The 24,476-nt window shown below is 36.7% G+C and overlaps 1 protein-coding gene across 1 annotated transcript; it reads left to right on the top strand.

Moving 5' to 3' along the window:
- ZDHHC2 (zinc finger DHHC-type containing 2) lies at window positions 1-23,189 on the top strand. Its single transcript, XM_019471551.1, is given in 12 exon segments — window positions 1-22; window positions 3,633-3,727; window positions 7,185-7,305; window positions 8,246-8,315; window positions 9,893-9,929; window positions 14,766-14,885; window positions 15,621-15,753; window positions 18,223-18,349; window positions 18,524-18,616; window positions 19,325-19,434; window positions 19,888-19,965; window positions 22,946-23,189. Coding segments are annotated over 11 exon segments (969 nt in total). The 3' UTR covers window positions 19,929-19,965; window positions 22,946-23,189.
- Window positions 23,190-24,476: the final 1,287 nt, after the last annotated feature.

Genomic DNA, 24,476 nt, shown 5'->3' with positions numbered 1-24,476 from the left:
ATGACAAATATTGGAGAAAAAGGTAAGATTTTTTTTTTAGGTGTTTTTAAGTGGAATTAATATATCAGGGTAGTATAGTAGTTTACTAGTAGAATTGAGATACAGATCTAATCTGTTTTAAATAAGTGTATTTTTTTGTGTTCCTCAGCTCCTTTTATTATCCTGTTGTTCCTGAATATTGCTTTAGCCATTCCAAATAGAGATGAGAAAAATTAGAGCTTTTTACTGGCTTTCTGAAGTGCCAACTAAAATAATCCTTATATTCTGTTTTTAAAAAATTCTATTCATAACAAGGAAAGCTCTTTTAAAACCAGGACTTCTAAAGATGAGCAAGGTGTTTGTGCAGAGTGCGACATACTTAAATGGGAGGTGAATTTTTTCTGCACTTTCATTTTAGCCAATGTCTTTGAAGAAACAATATCCTTCAGATACGTAACCTTTTCAGAAGATAATAAAACTGCCTGATTAGCTGTTATTAGAGTTCCTACCCTGAGGCTGTAGCATGTTTAGATTGCTTTTCCAGATGCTATTTTAATACTAGCACAACGTGGAAGTGTAAAGTGTGGGGCTGTGGAGCTTTTGGAGGAGGGGGGCGCGGGGTAGGAGACAAGCTATATGCTTTTTACATTTGTGTAATTCCAGCAGGTTTGAGAGTTCCTCACTTAGAACAAGTGTTTGCCAATCAAGAAACATTTCCTTGAAAAACTTTTTTTCAGTTTAGTGATGTTTCCCCCGTCCCCCATAAGAGTGCATAAGCATATCTGCAAACTTCAGCACCTGCAAACTTTGAAATAATTCCAGTTTCTTGCTGCTCCATACTACTCTTAGCAAAAGATAATAAACCCGCCTGATTAGCTGTTATTAGAGTTCCTACCCTGAGGCTGTAGCATGTTTAGATTGCTTTTCCAGATGCTATTTTAATACTAGCACAACGTGGAAGTGTAAAGTGTGGGGCTGTGGAGCTTTTGGAGGAGGGGGGCGCGGGGTAAGAGACAAGCTATATGCTTTTTACATTTGTGTAATTCCAGCAGGTTTGAGAGCCTCACTTAGAGAACAAGTGTTTGCCAATCAAGAAACATTTCCTTGAAAAACTTTTTTTCAGTTTAGTGATGTTTCCCCCGTCCCCCATAAGAGTGCATAAGTTTTTGGTGGGTCATGTCTGTTTGGTGTGGGGGTGGGGGGGGGGGGGGGGGTCAGAGACCAGTGTGGTGTTAGGCATTGCTCACAAAGCAAATTAGAATTACCAGCAAAATGCATTGGGGAAAATAATTTCCTTATTTTTAGCTGCTCAGAGCCTTGGTGGGCTTCAGCCACTCGGGAGAAATTTACCCTGGCTGTACTTCTGCCCTAAGTGTTTTCAGGGCTGAAAACTGGGCAAATGTTGCTCAGCCCTATTACAGGTTGCTGCATATTTCCAGGCAACTCTAGCTATTTGTAAATGGGTTGCCTTCAAGCAAGGGATACACCATTTGTTTTGGGCTTTTAGGTTTTGGGGTGGGGTTTTTTTGTAGGATTTTTTTGGCTGGTTTTTTTTTTCCAGAAAAAGTGTAAAATAGAAGGACTTCTGCCCAGGGAGCTGTGGACAGCTCTTCTTTTTCTGTCTCAAGGGAATTGAGGTTCTTACGTTGGACTCTCAACTCCCACAGACCCAGTGGAGCAGCTGGGTAGCCCAGGGTCTCCATTGCAGTGCAGGGAAAGTGGTGGGTAGGTGACCTGGGAGAGGTGACCGGTCAGGACCTGGGCCAGCTTGGAGAACTGAGGTGCAAGAGCAAACAAGAAGAGCTTCAGTCTTGTGCAGACTTTAAAGGGGAAACATGGGGTAATGTCTTTAGGCTAAAATTTTGTCTCCCTCCAGTAGTCTCTTTTTTTAATGTATGAAAAAGGAATTTTCTTAACAATCACAGTTACCGTTATTCTCACAACAATAAAACATAGATGCAGATTAGTAAACGCATAGTGTACAGAACTGATGTAACTTGCCTTACCTTGCCCTCACTTTATGCCATGAATATACTGTTGTTTAAAAAATAATAATGATTTTGTTAGAGTAGATCAGGTGTTTTTAGCGTTGATAGAAATGTTCGGATGAAAATGTGGACTGTTCCTGACAGATGCTTGTGCAGTAGCAAGATGGTCCTTTAGTGTAATCTCGGATATTGTGTTTGAAGTGGAGTCCAGTTCTGTCACTTACTTACACTGATGAGATTTTTTTCAGTTTATAGACATGCCATATGGCTCTTTTCCCCTGTCATCCCAAAAGCTTAGTACAGTGTTGCTCTCCAGGTTTTGCTAGCTTTTGTTTATTTTTTTAACTGTCTAGTGAACAAGGATAAATATTTACTGTGTTGCTGCTTTTTTTTGAGTAAACAAACTTCAACACCAGAAACATGTATTCAGTGTTACTTTTGAGGCAGAATTACAAAAAAGAAGAACATGCTGGGCTACTGTTCCTGCATTTATGCACACCGTCATGCATGTGTTATGGAAACTTCTCTAGCACAGAATAGCATTACATATATAAAAACATAGGCTAACCATACGAGGGCAATACTTCAGATTGTGTAGTGAAAGTACACGTTTCCCTTTATGATTTTTTTAACAGTCTTATAAATTTATAGAGTTGTATAAAGAATATTTGACCGTGTAGCTTCCATATAACCCTGAGCTCTGCATGATCTGAGTTCATCTGTACAGCAGGGAAGTAATATTTTTCACTGTTGCTGTCCTTTATTTGCCTCTTCTCTGCCCAAGGACAAAGAATCCAAGGAAATACTCTTTCTTGTGCATTAGAGCAAGTTAATCAGAGGATACAAGTTTTGGATTTACTATTTACTGTAGTGAATTGCTTGGTACAGTGAGAGCTTTTACATGGAAACACCTATCAATCCATGGCAGGCTCTTAGAAGTTAATGTTACCTTCTGTATTCTAGTAAAACAACTCAGCATAGTAAATGTTGACTGACATCTATTAAAAAAAATCTAAGAATAAATCACTGTCTGTGAAGAATATGAAGTAGTGAATGAACATTTGAATTTAAAGAACCTGCAGGTCTTTAAAAACTACCCTGCTGTCCTCCCTCCTAAAAATCTAGCAAAACAAATTAACTGGTTATGGTTACTGTTCCAGTATCATATGCACACCCACTCAAAGACTCCCCTCACTCTAGTCGTCGTTTAGGTAGCTATACTCCCTTTTGGGGGTTTTGGGATTTTGGGGTGTTATACTCCCTTTTGGGGGTTTTGGGATTTTTGGGTGTTTTTTTTTTTTTGCATGGCTAGCAGTCTCCCTACATGGTTTATAAAGCTAAAAAGCAGAGACGCATCAGTTAAAATAGGATTTAACAAATGCGTAAAGGAGGATTGCTTGCTAAATAATTTTGGGGCTCTAATAAGCTATTAACCATTCCCCTGGAACTTTTGTAATATATGTAGCCTGTATCGTGACTTTCCCCACACAGTCTGTATTTGTCTCATGTAAAGTTGCAAGTGCAATATTTTTGTTGCAAAGCTTTTGCAGAGCCTATGTATTTACATCTGTTAGAGTAACTATCTGTGATATGTACAGCATCTGTTTGTAAGTACTATAATATCACTGGTCTGTTTGTATTAATTCTGTCCCTTTTTGATTTTAGTTGTGTGCCTGGTTGCTTACCACATATTTTTCATGCTGTTCGTCTGGTCATATTGGAAAACAATCTTTACGCTACCAATGAATCCTTCAAAAGAAGTAAGATAAACTTAACTTTTGTTTCTGAAATAGCCTAGTCAAATGCTTGATTTTGTAGTATTTGAATAACTTAGACTCTGATCTCATGTAGTTTTAAACTGTGTAGAAAAATACAGATGGTAGTTACAGCTTCTTAATAGGAGTATATCAGATTGCAAACAGCGTAATGAACAAGACAAAATTACACCTTCTCTAAGTTTTAAAGGTTTTTTAATAGATTTTTAAAATTAGGTAATATTTATGATATTAAGAAGAAAAAAACCTCTCCACTTGAAAAATACGTTATTTGAACTAGCAGCTTAAATCTTTCATGGGAATATAATACTTTCATGTGGGCAAAAAATGTATTTTCATGTGTTTAAGACTTATATTGCCTGTCAGCATCTGTCTGTTGTCCTCTAAATAAAAGCTTCTTCCCCATCTGTTTTGGTATGAAGGAACTTGGGGGTTGTGGCGTGAGCGTGCAACAGGTAAGCTGATGCTGGGAAGCCATGGCTGGTTAAGCAGGAAGGGACCTAGTATAGAACAGCTGCATGGAAAAGAGGTCTGAGGTAAATATATGCCCCAAATCTTAAATCCAGCTAGTACAGAAGTGTTAAAGACGAAGGATCCAGTTGTCTTGGAGAATATTAAGATACAAACCATGTTCAACATGATGTAGTCTCAAGAGAATTGCTTTTAGTTCAGCATTGGGGGTTTTTTATTATTTTAATTTCACATTCTTTTTAACATTAAAAAAGAAAAAGAAAGCGAAAACTGTCAATAGCTTTGATGAAAATCCTCCATATGCAGTTTGGTACAACCAGCGCAACTTTTTGGCCTCTTACCATCCTGTCTTTGTACAGAAACCCCACAGTCCTCAGTAGGTGCTATGTCACACAACCTCTGAGGTCAAGAGGATTCATGCTATGGCCGCTTTGGAGTTTGAAGTATGCACAAAGCCAATACTTATTTCATCATGGACTCATAACTGTAGCCCCTGTAACTACCGTGCCAACACAAAATAAATAGCTTGTGATTTCTACTGTCTGTTGTGCGGAGGTTCTTGTCCGAGTAGTTTTCATTCACTAATAAGATATGTAATTGTGGAAACAAGGAGATAATTCAAAGTAATTGGCATCTTCCTTGAATTTTACACTGCAGTCTTTACTACAGTTTGGGGCAGAGAGGAGGAAAATAGATTAAGAAACTATTTCGTTTGGTAATTACATAGCAAAATACATGCATATATTTGGGGACTGTAGTGGTAATTAGAAAGGTTTTCAAATCACTGGGCTGATGCCAATAAAAGACTCTAAAAACATTTTGGCAAATCTTTAATAATTATAGTGGGATTCCAAAGCCACCATACAATGCTACCGGAGAACTTCAAATGGGATATTAAAAGTATTGAAGTTGGGTAATAGAAAACAATGTGTGGTTTTTCTGTGTTCTTTGAATTTACACAATGTTGCTGGCAGTGAGTGACATCTTTTGTTGTTCCATGTCTTTTTCCTAATCTACTAGAGCAGTATTTTTAAAATTTAATTAGGGTATTTGTAGTGTTAAGTTACTGCTTGGCTTCCAGTTTCTGGGATGAAGTTGTAAATGTAAAAGGATGTATTTTCAACTTAACTGAACTGACTTATGAACTATAGCAAATATTTGTTTGAAGACTGAAAAACAGAGAAAGCTTTTGGGTTTTGTTTTCATGAACACTGGAGCTGGTGCAAACCGCACAGCCTGTATATTTATTTTTAAGTTTATTTCAACTTTTTACATTTATAAAAAGCGCTAAAGTTCTGGCACTGTGGCTTGGAATTTAAAATATTGCTAATCTGACATTTTTCTTCTGAAGTTCAATGTGTTATCCCCATCCCTCTCATATTGGAAATAATTGTCCAGAGAAACACTTCAAACTCAAGCGATACTGTGCTACCCTAGCTACAGTTGTGCCCATATGCTTTGTAAAGCTTTCACATAGACGATTTTCTTTCTTCTCTCTCATGAGAGCTTGTGAGTTGGGAACTTCTCTCAGTGGTAGAGGACAACTTCTGTAGTTGAGGATCTGTTGCGAAAGAGTCATCTGGCTGCAGTTTCTCTTTAAGATACTTTGAGAGATTTCACTTTAGTGTGTGCCGTTCTGTACCTGTGTGTACCAGCACGAAGATGGTTTCCCAGGCAGGAAGGTTTTGTAGACTTAGGACTACTCTGAGAACCAATACAAAATGATGGAGCAATAACTTTATGTGCTTCAAACAGGAAGCATTAAAAAAAAAAAAAGTATTCTGAACCAAGTTTCTGCAGTGAGAAATCCTATGTATTCCAGTATAAATCAATTTAGGTGTTGACAAGAATGTATTCTTACTAGGGAAAAATGAAAGGTGACCTGAGAAACTCATGCTAAACAGTGAATGTCCAGCTTCTGCTGGAAGATTGTGAACTTTGTCAGGGAGGTGGAGTGGTGCCTTCTCTATGGAGGTGAGAAGAGGTTCCTAACTATGTGTTTCTGTCTGTTTTCTTAGTTTTACATGGGTCACTTTCAGTTAGGAAAAAATTTAATATTATTATCATGACTAGCCTTTCTGTAGACATAAATGCTATGCAGAAGGCTTCTATTTCTGGTACAGGTTAGAGACAGCCACTCTTCCTGCCAAAGATGGACTTCTTTTCAGAGGTGATTTTGTATCCTGTTTCTCTGATAGACATAGCAAAGACTTCAGCATCTGCCCATTTCTAGAAGCTACAGCAACAAAGCTGACTGTTGCTGTGTTGCAGAGGACTTTAGAGTATAAGAAATTTGGACTACTTCATGTATACCATGCATCTCTTTCAGTAATTTTTACCCTCTCAGCTCTTACTAGAGCAATGTTTGTCATTGCCATTTTAGGTAGTGACAGAAGTTGTCCTTTTATGCAGGAAGATGGTAAGACGTGGTTATTCTGTCATACAGGACACCCACCTCTTCCTCCTCTCAGCCAGTCTCTGAAGTAAAAACACATCCTAACACCTGCATGAAGAGAACAGCGACTCTCCAGTGGCAAAGAATAAAAGGGAAGATGCCAGACACCAAAAGAGAAATAAAGCTATCTTTTCTGCTATTACTAGTAGCATATTTTCTTTCAGTTAAAGGCTGACATCCCTGGCTTATATTCACTAGCTAATATTTAGTATTACAGAAGTAAATTAACTGACCTTTCAAGGGAGTGATAAGCTCTTGATCCTCCTCTTGAAGAGTGTCGCTTCTGGAAGCATTCAGCATTGCATCAATACCAAATCAGAACTAATTTTAATTTTGTCCTCAGTTGCCATAAACTAAATTAGTGGTCTTAGGAACACTGGGTTATTTGCTGTAATACTTTGTATGTGCTGCTAATCCATCTTTATATAATGAATATTTATTTCTTTTTACATCTCTACAGATACTTACTTAACTTGAAATTTGCTAACATATCTTTGATTTTAAAAATTATTCCAGTTTCATCTATCATATTTGGACAAGGAATCCCTAGAGAGGGAACCTAGAGGTGAATCCCAGCAAGAAGTCTTAAGACGGGCAGCCAAGGATCTTCCTATCTATACACGGACAATGTCTGGAGGTAAATAGGTGTTCAGGAGACCACCAAAGGCAGGTGTCTTGATGTACTACCTAAACTAATTAAAAAAAAAAAAAAATTCAAGGGTTTGGATTATGAAAAGCAGTTCTTCCCCACACTTCATAAAATAACAAAGTGACCCAAGAACTTAACTTTAATGTAGCTTTAGGCAGCTACATTTATTCAGTGGGAAGATTGTTGGAAAGTAAATTGCTGCGTACAATTTAGGATTTTAAAGTGGATTGACAATGCCTTGCTAAATGTTTGCAAAGTGACATTAACAAGTAGCTTGTAATACTAACAAACTGCAGAAGAGGCTGTAGCCATCTTTAACTGCATAGATTTCTTCTTTCATAGGTTTAAAAAAAATAAAAATTAATCACTATCTGTATGTCATGTATAGCTAGATAGATTATAGTAAGAAACTGTTACTGTTTTACTTGCTGGTTGTTCAGTTGCAAGAACAAAAGTTCTTCCAAACTAAGAGTTAATCTTAACGTGCTGATATTGTAAGTTTGTGAATGCTGGCTAGCTAAGCAAATCCAAGAGATAATCTCATATAGTAAATTAAAGCTGTTAGAATAATAGCTTAAAATAGCTACATTGTTGAACAGTTTTTAAAGGTTTTCCATTCTAGTGAGGGTTATGTGAGTTTTGTTGGTTCATTGGTTGTTTTGCAGAGCTGAGGGGTTTGGAAGAAAAAACCCTGATTAGCATGACTAGCAGAGATTGCAAAAACTGAGCTTTTTGGGTTCACTCTGCTAGATTCAGCATTGCAAATACTTAAAAAATGCTTCAGTATTTGCAACTGCTTCTGATCATGCTGAAGTGTTTTCCAGGCGTTCTGCTGGGCTGAGCTGCTAGTATTTACTTTTGCGCAGACTTCAGGAATCAAAATGTGTAACTGTACATTGAGATCTAATCTTGGAACTTTTTTCTTTAGCAATCAGATACTGTGACAGATGCCGTCTTGTAAAACCAGATCGTTGCCATCACTGTTCTGTATGCGACAAGTAAGAAAATATTTTACATTAGTGGTTTTCTGAATTAATGGATTTTTTTCTTGACACAGAAGCTTTTATTTTTTTATGTGTAGATTTTTCAGGTTTAATGTTTTGGCAGATTTTTTTTTTTACCCCCCCCCCCCCCTTAGATTTTTTCCAGATTTAGTTTTTATTTACTTATTTCTAAGGAAGTCTGTAACTTACTCTAATTCATTTGATGGCTTTCTTGATGCCAACATGGATTACATGGTCTTATACGTTCTTTAAGTAATGGTTAAAAATTATGAATATTAATAACGAACTTTCCTTAAGAATGTAACCAAAAATAGCTGATAAACAAAAATTTGCTTCTTTTGTTAGAATCTGAATAAAGATCACTACCCATCTCAATCTAATCATGATGTCACTTACATCTCTTCCGAGGTAATAAACTTAATATCCTATTTTTCATTGGATAACTTGCAGGTTATTTTTAGTTAAAGAAAGAATCAACCAAGCATCCCCATTTCTAACTGAAGTCATAAAATAAAGTTTTTGTTTGTCTAACATAAAAGGAAATTCACCTACATATTCCCCAGCAGTCTAATTGCTTTCTAATTTAATCTTCTTTCGGCTGTTCTTCTCTCTGACCTTTCTCCAGTTAGCTTGGATGTCTGTGTGTTTCTCCACTTTTGCCCCCAGTGGTTTAAATTTCTAACTTTAAGAGAAGGGGCTTCCTCAAAGGTTGATTTATTCTTAGCTTTAAGGCTGTTCCAAATACTCTTCAGCTGACAATACATCAAACCTTCCAACATGATTGTGAGGCAGAGAAGACTTTCCATTTTGTCCAGCAAAACAGCAGAAGCACTGAAAGAGTAACTGAGTTGAGGCAGAAAGAGGATCTTGGTTGTGTTGTATGGAATGGTGGTTGCAGTGTAAGATAGGAACATTCTCGTGTCTGAGCAGGGCGGAGAAAAAGGGTGACCTGTGTTATCCTATGAAATGTGAGTGAAATTTGCAGAAATGCCATTATAATATATTTTGCAGAATACCTTGTCAAAATTCACTTGCTTCAATGATATCTGATTTTCTTGTGCATGTTTTATTAATGGAGAGTGATTAATTGCAAAAATGTTTGGGATTTTTCATACAAGGTAAGTTCTTAAAAACCTCGTGTGCATCTGTATATATTTCTATAAAAGCAAATCATGTACTTGGAGATATATTTACTTGTATCACTAAGTATATAATAATCGAATTAGCCCAGTTTCTAAGGCTCTGTCAGAGAATAAACAATAGTTGAAGAACCTATTCAGAATGAGGACCAGATCCTAAAGCTGAAGTTATGGATTGCGTTTTCCTAAATCACTAAGCTCTTGACAGAACAAGTGTTTTGAGTTTGGGTTACCTACAGTTTACTTGTAGGTAAACTGTATTATGTGAATTTAAATAGACATCTTTGTTAAATAGATCAGGTAACCAATAGTACATATGGGTAATTCTTAATCTGTATGTGAATAATTTAAATCTGACATGTAACTGTGCTTCTGACTTTTGTTTTTCTTTTGCTTTTTGCGATGCTTGGAATTCTGTTGGGTTTTTTTAAGATGCATTTTGAAAATGGATCATCATTGCCCTTGGTGAGTGTACTATTGGCTTTCTTTTCATACTTTCTGATTTGGTAGAATAAACTCGAGGGGCCTGTTATGAAGGTGATGCTTCACTATTCCTAGAGTTACATGCTTATGTGAAGTTACTGGTCTTGCAGGACCATTGGAGTTATACCCTATGTCCTCTTTCCTAGTTGTGAGATGTGGAAAGAAGTTCATATATCATTCGTCTTAGACCTTTGAGTTGGGTAACTCCATGTTTTTACAGTTAGGATGAGGTAGACTTCTGGTCAGTAAGAAAACTTCTTTTAAGAATTGCATATTTTCTTCATGGACTTTGAGTATTACTGTGGCTTAGTTGCATTGAATGATGAAATACTACCCTAGGTTAAAAAACAAAGGGAAGGGCTGTGCCTTGTTCCCCTTACTGAAGCTCCCAGGACAGCTTGAGTGGGCTTGCTGGAAACAGCAAGTTAGCTCTTTTATGAGTTCTTTGTTTTCTTTCATTTTTTCTCCCTTCTCCCTCCTACCCTCCCTCCTTTCACTGCCGTGTCAGCCTGCACAGTGGTTTTGTTTTCCTGTCTTTTCTCAGCAGCCCTTGGAGCCAGTGGGTAGACAGGATATGTAATTAATTTTATGTCAGTTTGGCAGGTATCTCATGGAAATAATTAAAGATAATTGTTTAGTAAGGTCCAAGTCAAGAGGATTGAGTGGTAGATGGCAGTTCTTCACCACATGAAACCGATCAGAAAAGAAGAATCTCCTGCGTTGGACAAAATGAATGGTAGATGGTTCTAAGGAGCTCGTTTGACCTTCTTAAATCAAATTCCTGAGCAGAGGAGACTCTGTCCTGGGGGAGGAAGGGGTGCTGGGCTCCTCCTGACTACAGCCTCTGACGTAATGCAATGTGATTTAAGAATCTCCCCTTATTTTGCAGCTGCATGGTAGATACAATTGAAAGAAATATTTAACAATATAGGGTAAGGTTATTTCATACTTTTTTTTTTTTTTTTCTGTAGGGATATCAGCATGTGAAACTTGATGATGCTTAGTGTTAGTAGTGTGCTTCTTAAAAATAAACAAACAAAAAAAACCCCAAAACACAAACAGATAAAACCGCTGAACGTGGAAAAATTTCTTATAAGAAAAAAGGCTGTTTCCTTTTTTCAGCCTTCTTATAGCTGTCTTGTAGAAAGCTATAAGAAAAATAGCTGTCAGGCTATTCCTGACAAAATATCAGTGAAAAGTCTCAATATTACTATTATTATTCAGTATTATGCACACTTCTCATAAGCTTTATGGTCTATTTGGGATTTTTTGAGTTGTCCTGCCTTAGGATAGTACATGAAAATGTTCTTCATGTAAACTTCAGTTTCAGAATAAAAATCCATTGCATCAAGTAATAAATCATAAACTGAGCACTTAAGTGTTGTGTAAAGGGGCAGTGAAGTGGTATTTTACTAGGGCATAGACTTCTAGAAAAATAAACTCCTTTTTCCACTGAGTAGCATTTGCTTACTTACCTGTTTGCAGACTCTTCCTATCCAAAGAACATAAACGTACCCAGTTTGAGAGAGTATTTACATTGCTCATTGTTTTTAATCTAATAAGCAATGGGTGCAAAAAGAAAAAACAGAAATGGAGAAGGTACTTGAAAGACATGTAATGCTTCTTGATGGAGAATTGTTCCTTTTTTACTCCAAGTAACAGAAATGCACCTGAAAAATAGGTATTGTCTTGCTTTATTTTTCCTAATTTGAGTGGCTGTCCACAGTTCCTTGCTCACCCTGAAAAAAACAACTACGTGGAAATGACAAGAGGGTTTTGAAATATCGCACAGATGCTGATCAAACTTTATAGTTTCCTTTAAAGACCCGTGTTCACGGGTTCTTTGGGAAATATCATATGGCTATTTTGCCAACAAAAGCAAGGGTGCAAATCAGTATAATGGGTGGGTTTTAGCCCCCCCTGAAAACATCATTAGGTCCTGCTTTGCTTTTCGTGTTGGGATTGTTTGGTGGGAGCAAGTTTGGTGGGAAAGAAGGGGGAAAGAACCCATGTTATGCTTAGGGAGAGCAGGGAAACAGTAGTGGGAATTACTGTTTTAATATTCTGCTAGGAGAAGGATTTCTGGAGAGAGGACAGGTAAAAATAACCTAGGGAAAGTAAGATGAAGCATTTGGAAGGCAGAGGTAGTAAGATGGTAATCGTGTCCTAGCCCCAGGTCAGCTGTCTTCTGCTTTTTGGGAGGCTTTATTTTTGGCTATCACTCCTGCGCTAATGGAATTGCCGTGATAAACGGAAATATTTAATGTTAATGGCCCTCTAACTACTCTAAAAGGTTTAAGTGATGCAGAAATAAAAACATTAGTGATTTTCTATGCTAGTGCTGCTGCTACTCATGCTATATATAGATGGAGCTGCAGGCAGGAACGCCATGGCTTGAGGCATCACCAAAAATATAATCTGTATATAACAACTCTAATACTAACAAGGTGCAATAGGAACACCTTAGGAATCATTTGAAACATCTCTCCTGTGTCTTTTGAGTCATCTGAAAAGAATTTAGCATCTCCTTAATTCTGTGATGCTTTTTGTTAACTGAGTTGCATCACCTTCAGTGCCTCGTAAGTTATTTCTTTGCCTGGCATTTTCAGTAAACTGACTCTTGAGACAGAAAGGATATCTCTTCTTTTTGTACTTCAAAATTAAGTGTTTTAAATGTTATCTGTAACCCAAATTGTTAACATGGACTGTTCTTCTGTATGAATGTTTCACTGCAATAGCACACCATTATTTAGCCAGTTGTGGGTACATACATCAGTTTTACTCTTCCTCAAAAACGTTAGACTTCAAGTCTAACCACCATTCTTGGGTTTTATGATTTGATACTACATGTTCAAATAGTACAGTTACAAAACCTTGGTGTTTACTTTCATTTCAGTCTTCTGATGAACTGTTCCCTTCCAGTAAGAACTCCTCACTCTGTGGCTTTGTCAAAATTGAAGGGAGCAGAATAATTTATGAAAGTTTATTTTAATGTGTGTACCATACGCAGTAGTGCAAAAGAACAAGAAGTAAGAAATCTGTCTTTGATTCAGGAAACTTCTGGGGCTTTGGGAAATAACACTGATATTTCTTTTCTTACACTAAACAGTGTAAAACGGTCCTAAAATAAATACCATGACAGGAAAATGGCGTTATCATAGAAACCTTGAATGTGAACTGCTTGCAGTTTATCATGGAATTGCTTACTTTGACATATTTAATGAAAAAGAATACTTCACTGTGGAGAACTGTAAATTTACTTTGCAATAAGAATCATAATGAGCTTAGAAACATGTCTTCTGGAGTTTTTTAATTAGAACAATCTGTTGTGAGTCCTTCTTAACTGTAGTTAATACAAATGTGTAGCTATTGCTGCATGTTTAAATGGCGATGCTAAATTTAATGTTTAGCCAAGATGGCATGTTTTGTAAAAACAAAACCAGTAACAAAACAAAGAAACCCCCTATCCACCCTGAGGATGGATAACAGTAGTGTACAGTGAAAGTTCATTTGGTATTTTAAGATTTTACCCTGTTCTGATTACCATGTATCCTGCCATTACCATCAGTGTCTCCCTAAAGAAGAGAATAGTTGCAATAACTTGTCCTGCTCTTCCAGAAGCTGAAGTTGAGACTCGCCACGCCTTCTTATTTTTTGAGAATTATTTTTCAACATACAAGTGCTTTCATGGATGTAGTCTTCTCTTAATTAGCTGATCTTTCTGACAGCAATAGCAATTAGTTAAAGAAGGTATATGGAATTTTTTTAACTCATATGGAGAGTTATGTCAAAGTTAGCAGTGCACTGATAACTTTGGTTACCTTCTTAATGCAACCAAATAAAAGAAAGAGGAAGCTGTTTACCAATAAACTGTCCATGGGCAGCACTCCAATATTTTTCATTTGGTGAATGTAATATCATTACATGTTTAATAGAGCTCTAAAATTCATAATACTTCATATATTGCCTCTAATGGGAAGCTGCTATGGTACTAAATATACCCTCATCATGTCTCTCTGATCATAGTGTATACTAGTTGCTCATTATCCTGTATAAATTCTTTAAAAATGGGAAACGGGTGAACTTGAAGCCCATAAGTAAAAATGATAAAATGAGATTTATTTAACATTTGGATGTGTATTTACATGTTCCTAATCTCTTTATTTGCTGTCATGTTGTCACTGAGATGGAATGTTTTCTGTTTATTCAAGTGGTATTTCTCTCGTTATTTTACATAATTGTAAATATTTTTAGGAATCTCCTATGAATACTCTTACGTTTGAGAATCTTACTAAGAAGTTTTAGTATGTAGTATGATTAATGAAGGAGGATGTGGATTAAATGAGACTCACAAAATTCAGTCGAGATTCAAATTCTTGGCTTGTAACTGTCCCAGCTGTTATGTGCAGTATGCCTAATGGTAAAACATGGATACTTAAACTTACCTACAAACTAAAAAAGTAACTGTAACTGCAGTCACATTTACATCAGATGTGCTGGGAACAGATTTCATACCGTAAGTGAAAATTCAATTTCAGTAAGCTGTTGAAAGTGGTATTACCTGGTAAAGTTCTTTGGGTTTTTTGTGGTGGTGGTGGTAGTGTTTTGGTTTTGGTTTTGGTTAGAATTACTACACTAATTTGGGAGTTGAAGCTAAATACATTTCAGTAGCTTGAGACACCAGAGATAGGAGGCAAAACTTGCTTTACATGCTGATATTAACTTTTTTAGAGTAAATAAGTTTAATTTTAAATTGGATGAAAGCAAAGAAAATAACTTTCATTACATTCCATTTTTACTTTTACTTTTTTTTGTTACCAAGGTGAACAACTGTGTAGGATTCTCCAATTACAAATTTTTTCTTCTCTTCTTGGCTTACTCGCTACTGTATTGCCTTTTCATTGCTGCAACGGATTTACAGTATTTTATCAAGTTTTGGACAGTAGGTACCCTAATCTACATACTGTATTTAAGCATGAGAAGTTACCACTGTGCGAGAAGTCTAAAATTCCAAGACATTACATTGTAATCTAGTATCTCCTAATTGAGGTACAAAAGTTTTGCTAATAATCATAGCCCTCTATTTTTTTCTGTTTATCATAGTTCATGAAATTTCACTTATTTCTTTATTATTTTGAAGCTGCGTAGAACAAGTATGCAATTATTTAGAAAACATTTTACAAGGGAATTTATATTATAGATAGGTTTTGTTAACTTCCTTTAATGTTATGCTATGAAAAAGCTTCAGAGAAATTTTCTAGTATTTTAATTATGATTATCTGCCTCCACAACTTAGGATATTACCTTCTTAGATTTGCAATATTTATGCTATAATATAAGTATTCTGAAAAGGCTAATTAAACAAGACAATTTTTGTGAAGATAAGTTGTTCTTCACTAAAAGACACTTCAAAGTTCAGATCCAAATTTCAGATTCTTGTTGTCAGTATTTATACTTTCTTAAGAAAGGGCCCATTTCTTTAACTTAGATGCTGTCAGCAACCTAATTGCATGGCCGTCTGTACATAGAAGGGGTATAATTCATTTATTCAGACTCTTGTTGTGTGGTACGTTTGTGTCTGCACTGAATTTGATTTGGCTGAATAGAAGATTATTAATAATCAAATTAAACAGCTATTTCCCCAATTCTAACAGCATAATTTTTTTTTTATGTTTAGAATGACCTTCCTGATACTCAAGCCAAGTTCCACATCATGTTTTTATTCTTTGCTGCAGCTATGTTTTCTGTCAGTCTGTCTTCTCTCTTTGGGTATCACTGTTGGCTTGTCAGCAAGAATAAGTCTACATTAGGTAAGTAGGATTTAATGCTTCTGTGTTTGACAGCAAAAAATAAGTAAGAGATGTGTATTATAGGTATGGGGGTAATGGAAAAAGTGGGCAATCCTCTGCAGGTTCCTTGGATCCTGGTTAGAAGTGCCTGGGTCTGGCAATATCCAGTACTGGTTCCCCAGTTCTGCTGCTCCCCGGAAATTCTGACTCTTTTCCTCTTGCCCCAAGGGGCCAAGCTATTAATGACCTTACCCTCTTCCTCCCAGTTCCTCCCATCCACAGCTTGTCAACAGAAACTGAATAAACTTAAAAAAAAAAAAAAATTGAGATCACTTTGTAATAAATGTTAGATGCACTAATGCATGCTCGCACAAGTGCTTCTTTTTTGGCGTTCCCAGCCCCCAGGTCAGAGTCCTCTGATGTGGTGTCTCAGGGTAGTGACTCCAGCGCTGCTTTCTCACCCTTGCCCCCTGCAGAACCAGAGTTCCGCTGTTCAATTCGGCTACAATTTTCTTTAAATTGTCTTTGTCTGAAAGACATAGTTATTAATTCCAAAACTTTGCCTATACTGGAGGTAAGGGGAGGAAAAAAACGTCTGGAAGGCAGGCTGATTGTGGCCCTAGTGGTGTTAGTTTTGATCAACATGAATGAGCACAAAGAGCCCATGTCACAGAATGATCTGATACAGAACAGACTTTACGGCAGTGCTTCTATATTTACTAGTAAATGAACACGGAGATCTGAAAGGCGGTTTCACAGTTTTGAGTCCTGTCTACCACATAACCATAGATGCATAGAAAGGAGTCTATATTATGAGTTAATTTTAAAAACCTCAAAGAAGATGGCCTGTGCCTCTACTATGGGAGTTTATATATAACTGCATTGAATATCAGTGTTAAACCAGGATTTCCCACCAGTTGGATGCATGTTTGTCTGGTTACAAATCTTAAAAAAAAAAAAAAAAAAAAAAAAAAAAAAAAGAGGTGCAGAAGATTTGAGTGCCTGTTCTATACTACATCCTGGACTGTAATAATACCAAGTTGCAATATATTCATTAAAGTTTCTAAATCTCTAAATGCTTTTCTGTTGATACAAGCTGAATTTAGAGTAAGCCAATGAATTGATCTGTTTTTTCCAGTTCTCTTGGGATTTACTAATATGTAGATGATTAATGGAAAACTTTGAATATATATAATTGGAAGAAAGCTTGTTTGCTTCAAGATTTCTCTAGGGTTTGTGGGTTTCTTCAGTATTCTGAAAAATCATCTACTTTGTTCAATCTAGTTAGAAGTGGAGAAAAGTTTTATTAATGATGCCTAAATGAACGGAAATAATGAAGTATTCTGTTTATAAACTGTTTTTATCATTTTAGCGCAAAAAAAAAATTGTTCAAAGGTAACCATAATGCAGAACACGTCTAATTCAACATTTCCTGTTTTTAAAACAAATTTAATTCCATGCAGGTAATACACCATGTTTTCTGTACACTTAAGCTACTCAAAAAGATCAGTTTGTCTCTTCTTGCCATTTTACTTTGGGAAATTGCTCGATATGTGAAACCGTGAACATGCGATAGTTTGGTAATGAAGCCATGACAGCTTTAAGTGTGATTGTGCTTAAATTGTCCTGGAGCTGTTTTCCTAGCCTAACATGGGCATCTGAAAGGGTATCTCTATTTTCCCTTCCCCCTTCTTTAAAACACCTTGTAACTAATGCGTAGTACGTGTTGAAGGTCATTTCTAGCAGTTCATAGCTAAGGATTTACTGCAGAAAGACGATCTCTGTGTGGTTGCAGCATGGTTTGTGTGAGCTGTACTGTCAGGACATCAGGACATAGTTTGCCTACTATATATAGCCAATTAAGGGAATTAAATGGCTATCAGTCACTTGGTGGAAAGTGAATGAGTTTTCTGCTTTAGGCACTTTGCAACACTTGAAGCTATATTTAGCTCTCTTCTCCAGAAATTGAGGTTGGGCATCCATGGGGAATAATCTGGGTCTACTAGTAAAGTGCTTTCTCTGTGCAGCTGTAAAAACACACAATGTTTTCATACCCCAGGGTGTGAAAAGCTACTCTTACTACTAAAGTAGGTTAAGCTTTTCTTCTTTTCCATTACTCTTTCTGTAGTAAACCCTTTGTTTAGGTTTTTCTTTCTTGAACGCTCTCTGTGGTATTGTCACATGCTGAAATCTTCATAAAACATACCACACCTCCTTAAAAAGTGAGTTCCTCACTCTTCCTTGCCTTGATTAGGGAGGAGGGTGGAGAAGACTTCCACCCTTCCTCAGCCATAGGACTTCCTCTGCACGCACAGTGACTGTGTAGCCCTGACTTTGGCTTTCATGAGTGGACTGGCTTTCTCAGCCATTTGGGCAGGATAGGCTTTCCTCTTGGACGATGCTATCATCAGCACAATTGCCTACATACCGGTGTGAAACTTAAAAGTGCTATCTTGCAAAGAGATCTAATTAATTTTTTTTCTTTTTAAGAGGTATTCAGAGCTCCCATATTTCGTCATAGAACAGACAAGAATGGCTTTAGCTTGGGCTTCAGCAAAAATCTAAGGCAGGTGTTTGGTGATGAGAAGAAATACTGGTTGCTGCCTGTGTTTTCAAGGTATGCTCAGTTTTTAATGCTTCATTTGTTGAAACTGTTGAATAATCAGGATCCACAGGGTTTGGGGGCATGGTTAGTTTTTTTGAAATAAGATACAGTAATATTCACTTTAGAAAAAACAGTTCTTCGAAGGTTTTTTTTTTTTATGTATGACACTAATTCTGAATTTTTCAGTCTAGGGGATGGTTGCTCCTTCCCAACTTGCCTTGTTAATCAGGATCCTGAGCAAGCTTCCACACCTGGTGGTCTTAATTCAACATCCAAAAAGTAATCTGCTTTTTGTTACTCATTTCGAATAGTTGATATTCTATTTTTTCCTGTGCAAATATAAATAGAACCATGCATAAGATACTTAAAAGCGGTAAGCAAATGAAGAGTATCCTATTAATAAATACAGGTCAGATTTTAAACAGCTAAGCTGTAATTCAGCTAATCCTCAGACATATACTTAAATTTATGGAAATAAGGTGAGATAAGTCTAGTAGACTTGAATAGGTGACTAAGAAATGATAATGGAATTGTATTGACAATCTTTTATTCATAAAAGAAATACAGTACGTTTCAGCTAGCTATTTATTGACATTTTAAATCTTACCCCAGTGATCCATAGCTTACATTAGGCAAGAGATTTTGGAGATGTTGTCTCCACTATTTATCATGTCAGGTTTATTGTAGTGGGAGAGAATATGGATAAGAGTGCATTTGGAACTGAAGTACCTGTATTAATATATAATAGCTGTCAAAGAAAAAATCAGAATGTTTCCCTGTTCTGTGCTAGGGAGTTGCTTTTTAGATTGCGCTTGCATCTGTGACAACTCTAACGTAATGTATGTAATGATAAAAGTGTAGTGATTCATCAGAAAAGAAGCAAGGTAAAGTAGGGAAAATACTGCGTACGACAAACTGTTTGTAATGTGTGGTAAGATAATGAAAAATTACTGCAGTTTACTAATGTTCTTTTTATTGGCATTACAGTGAGAACCACCTGTTTCCTGCAAAGCCGTTGCGTGACTCCCAGAGCCACCTTCTTACGGATACGCCATCGTGGTCAGAAATTAGTGCAAAGGCTGAAAAGGGCAAAGTTGGTAAGGAATTGATTTATGCTGCAACGATTCGTTTTGTAATGAACTAGTTTTGGAGGATATAGTGTAAAAATGACCGAGGTCACTTGGTTTGTATTCACGAACCAAAATTCATGAAGCTCATTTTAAATGCATGTTTGTAGGAAGTTCCATGTATCAAGCTGCTGTGTCCTTCCCAGTTAAACCTGACCAAGAGATACTGAGAACACTAATACCAGTAGGTGCTAATTGTCTTTTAGGCTGAGCGTGATAATTCTTTTGGCGACAAATTGCTTATACCAGAATATGATGACACCTTGTTGCAACTAGTGAAAAGCTGTGTAGTGGACACAGGACAGGAATAGACTTGGTAACAGTGGAATGACATTAAGGTGGATTGTTAATTAAAGGTTGTATTATTTGCTGAAATAGACATGAGACCTTTTCCTGTGGAAATACCATTTTTTGTCTTTAAAGGTATGAGCAATCCTGCATTAACCATGGAAAATGAAACCTAATTTCCCTTAAAAGAAACATCTGAATATATAAGGAAAGGTATGTTAATATTCTCTGTACTTAATATGTTATTCCATGATATCTTACCACTTGAAGAATGCACAAAAGAAAACTACTAAAGCAATTCCTATGTTTTCTTTTCTTCAATTTAATTTTTTTACCACGAGTAGTAGCACATGAATTCATAGTTTTAAACTAAACCTCCTATTTCTTGATGTGTCATGTTTGCAAAATAGTTTAACCTTTATACCCATTGCTTTTAGGTGATATTCCAAAATATTATTGTTATTATTATTCCCTGTCTTTAGAAAGATAATGGAATTGTGACTATTCAAGTTGTCCAGCAAATATTTGTAAAGCTAAGTTTGAAAATGAGAAGTTAGTTCTTAGCACTGAACACAAAGATCATAGCTTGGTCTGCTAAAGCAGGTAAAGGTCTATCAGATGATGAAGGAAAAAAGATTTATTCTAACACGTAAGCTATTAGCAGCTTGTTCTTCTATGCCAGGTACTGAGCTGCATCCTATTTAATAATAAAAAAGTGCTGCCTACTGAAGACAAAAGGTGTCCATGTGACTTCCTGAGCATTTCGTCACCTATTGCCAAAAACAGCTGAGATTTTTTTTGATTTCTTGTATTGATATCTTGCAACATAGACTTCTCAGAAGGCAGGTTTGAGAAGCAGCTAGTAAATTCTGTTATGTACGTAAGTGGAGGGGACCTTAATAATTGGGTTGGGGGGAATGAATACAATCGATCATCATACTCACTTTAGTATTTGAAGATTTCTAATGCCACCAAAGCTTACAGAAATGAATTATTTCATATTTAAAGCTGGATAAAAAATTTTACTCCAATCCTAAGAATGTCAGCATACCAAATAATTCATGATTTTCCAACAACATTGGAGGAGTCGTTCCAGGAAGGTCATTTCCATCTCTGCTATTGGAAGCACCCTTTCAGTCACCCTGAAAAAGTGTCTCAAGTGGATGTCCTTCACTTGTGTGTGACGTGACTCCTGGACATGCTGTCACGGCTGTCAGGTTGCTCTCAGTCACTGCCGGAGGAAGTGGAAGGCATGGAAAGCCATCAAAGAACTGCAGTGATTGTTACTAGACCCATCAGGCATGGTATTGCACTGTCAAGGCAGATTATAAAAATGGTAGAGGTGTGCAGATAACCAACAGGTGGCCTGTAGCTTGTACCAAAAAAGTCCCAAAAGTTCAGTTGGATTCGTCAGGGAAACTAAAAAATTCTTGGCCCTTACATTCTGGTTTTGTGTTTAGTGGTGAATGAAGGCACAGACGGTTCCAGATACAGGTACATCTACAAACTTGATGATGGTGTGAAGTGTTAAAGTGTTGAAAATGTGGTGTCAAATGAACAGAGTTAAACAGACGAGCAAATGAAACCCAGCCGGTGTCTGCAATTTTGACTGCTCTATGTAGGGGGTTTTTTTTTAATAGAATCTAAACTCTCACTTCTAACCCTTCGTTCAAAATGTAAAATGACATGCTTCTGCCCTGTTTAATCCATCAGTTGTTTCAACAAAACAACAGCTTCTGAAAAAGAATAAATTACTCAACTTCAGTTAGTTTCATGTCTTTTACATGTCATTGCTGCTCAAGAGTAAAGCACTGGAGACAGGCTTTAAAGAAACAGATTTTTTGATTATGTTACAGAAATATCATTAATTGCAACTAGTTTTGTCAGGCTGGAGTTCTACTTTCAAAGGTCCTAACACTTTATTTACTTAAGTAATAACTTCTAAACTTTAATCTTTCTTTGAACAGCGTGTACATTTTATGGGAACTTTGTCATTCAGTTTATTCTGAATGTTAAACATGGTCTGTGATTGTTCTCAAGATGCTGAAAGTGTGTAAGAAAGGGTTTTTTTCAAGCTGTTTAGCTTGATAAACACCTCATGCTCTTTTTCAGTTGTTTTTTTCTTTTAGTCCAGTCAGGGAAAGTAACAGTTAGATTTGTGTTTGTAGTCTGATTACCCCACCCCTGAGGTTGGGGGGGATGTTGTTTGGGGGTTTTTTTTGTTTTGTTTTCTTTTTGTGAGCATCCATTTAGAATTGCAGTTTTTTAAAGACAGCCCAGCTTCACAGGAGGTTATGTTCCAAAGAGTGAGTGTAAAGCCACGTAAAGGGGTTCTTGGAAGTCAGTTTTGCCTCAGACCAATGCATGCACATCTCAAAAGGGCAGTAGCTAAGGACCGATAATTTCTCTGGCATAAGCGTAAGTGCCAGTTTGATTGTACCCTTAGCTCTGTCTGAGATATTTCTATGTGGCACTTAAAAGACTTTCTGGAGATGTAACAGAAAAGCTAGGTTACTCTGTGTGCGTGTATATATATATATGTGTATATATGTGTGTGTGTATCTATCACTGACATACAGTTGCTGGAATAAGAGCCCTTATATCAAAACGTTTCTACATTATATTTTTTTAAGCTACTTTGCTTTTAACTTCATTACTTTATTGTCAGTATTTGAGTTTGTTTGTTCCTAGGGAGTGAATAGAATAATAAAGATGCTGAAGTCACAACAACAAAACCAACTAATTTCATCTTTGACATGAAAAATAGAGCCCACAGCCCCTGCCAGTGTGTTAGTAATTTGAATTTCTGTCCCAACTAAGGTTCAATATCCTGTAATCCTTTATAATTAATCAGAGGACTAATTACTGAGAATGCCAGATGTGGTTTACATTAACGTAATAGAGAATTGTTTTTTTAATGATATTGGTACCTGGAAGTACTGTAAAAGTAGCTCACTTCATTTTATAAACTGGTGGCCTGCTTGCCAGGTAGTCAGTCTTTAATCACTGTCATCCTGAAAGTGGATTAATAACATAACTGTGAACAGTCTTACTGTGTTCCTCTTCAGGGTGGGATTTTCATTCAGCTGTTGTTCACTTTCCCCTTTAAGATGATGAGATCTGTTGCAGTAATTTAATTTTTAAGTATTCTTCAATTCTAATAATGTATTTTGTGATTAACGTTCTGTTCCAGTTCAAGAAAAAGCTGTCGTTGGAAGGAAGATGCATTCTTCCAAATATCAGCCCTGTTGGCCAGCTGCTCCTGTCTGCTCCTGTGTGGATGTGCTCAGAAAACAAACTGACAGATGATTAGCTGTCTCCATGTCACTGCTTGAAACATGAAACTAAACATACTACTTCTGAACCATATAAAGAATGTTTCAACTTAAAATTACTGGTTTTGAATGGTGAAGGATGATTCCGAGTATGAGGAAATGGAGGAGAAAAAAAAAAAAAGGAGTCTGAGTTTACAATTGTAAAAATTCAATGGCTGGTTTTACTTTGATATTCAGCACACGGAAAATGTGGCCTCCTTACGTATCAGTCCATATTCTTGCCTTGGTTTTGAAAATTCACCCGTTAATTCAAATTGCTGTAAGTAGTTGACTTCAAAATCAAATTTTTGCACTACTGGCTTTATGAATGGGGAGAACAGCCAGTGTTGAGTACAAGTAATGTAGTGGCTTGGTGGACTGTATTTTCTTTTGCGTGCTTGATAAGCAATTTTTGATGAAAAGGAAACCCAAGTGAAGTGTCTGTGCGTGTTTTGGAACATTTTTGGAAAATTTTTGGAAAACATTATGGCAGAGGCTCCATTTTCCCTCAGATGTGCACTACCAATAGTTTAAAAAACTGTGGAGACGGGGGGGAAAACCTCCTTTGTTAATTGAATGCTACAGCGCGTCACTGGTAAGTGGAGCGATAAAAAGCCTGCGTTCAGATGGATAATGCAGAAATGAAGCTGGCCAGCTGGGGAATTTGATGGGAGCTGCACAGGACAGTGCTATGAAATAGGGGTTTTATTGTCCTGTTTGGAGCCGTTATCCCCTTTGGGAAACAAATGTTACCATTTAACTTTGATCCAAAAGGCATTTCACTAACCTGAGTTCCTGAGGGCCGCCGTCTTTCAAAATCCCAGTTTCTTATTAATCAAGAGTTGTCTCAGATTTCTTTTTTCACTTGTTCTTTAAGACACTGCCTTTCTTACCACATAACGAATATCATGTACAATCAAGGAGACTTAATGTTATAACTTGTGATTTTTGCATATACAGGACAACGGACGTTTGATTGCAATACCAAAAAGCCAAGCTGCTGCACGTAGGAAACCCCCTTCAGTTAAGTAAGGAGCTAGCAGCTTTCTTAGGATCGGCGTTTACTGGCCAGATAATAGAAGATGCATTATCAACTTTCAAAGTCAAGGAAGTTTCAGCAACACAAATCTAATTGTCTTGTGCCTTTTGTATACACTACATTTATGGTATCAGTGTTTACATTTAACTGCAAATTGTTATTCTGAAAAAAACTTCAGGAGGAACTTAGTTATGCTTTCTAGGTGGCTAGATAAAAAGACTAGTCCAAAAAAAAAAAAAAAGGGAAAACCTCTCAGACTAAGCTCAGTTCTGTTGAAGCAGAAAAGTATTTCTGTTATCAAACCTGAGTCACTTAGCAGGTTGGTTCACAGCGTAAAGATGCCAGTTGTTTGTTTAGAAAACTGGCAGCAG

Source organism: Aptenodytes forsteri, unplaced genomic scaffold (assembly GCF_000699145.1).
Source record: "Aptenodytes forsteri isolate BGI_AS27 unplaced genomic scaffold, ASM69914v1 Scaffold65, whole genome shotgun sequence".
In the NCBI taxonomy this organism is placed as follows: Eukaryota; Metazoa; Chordata; class Aves; order Sphenisciformes; family Spheniscidae; genus Aptenodytes; species Aptenodytes forsteri.
The sequence above is the reverse complement of the archived record's forward strand: the minus strand, read 5'-3'. Positions and strand labels throughout refer to the sequence as shown.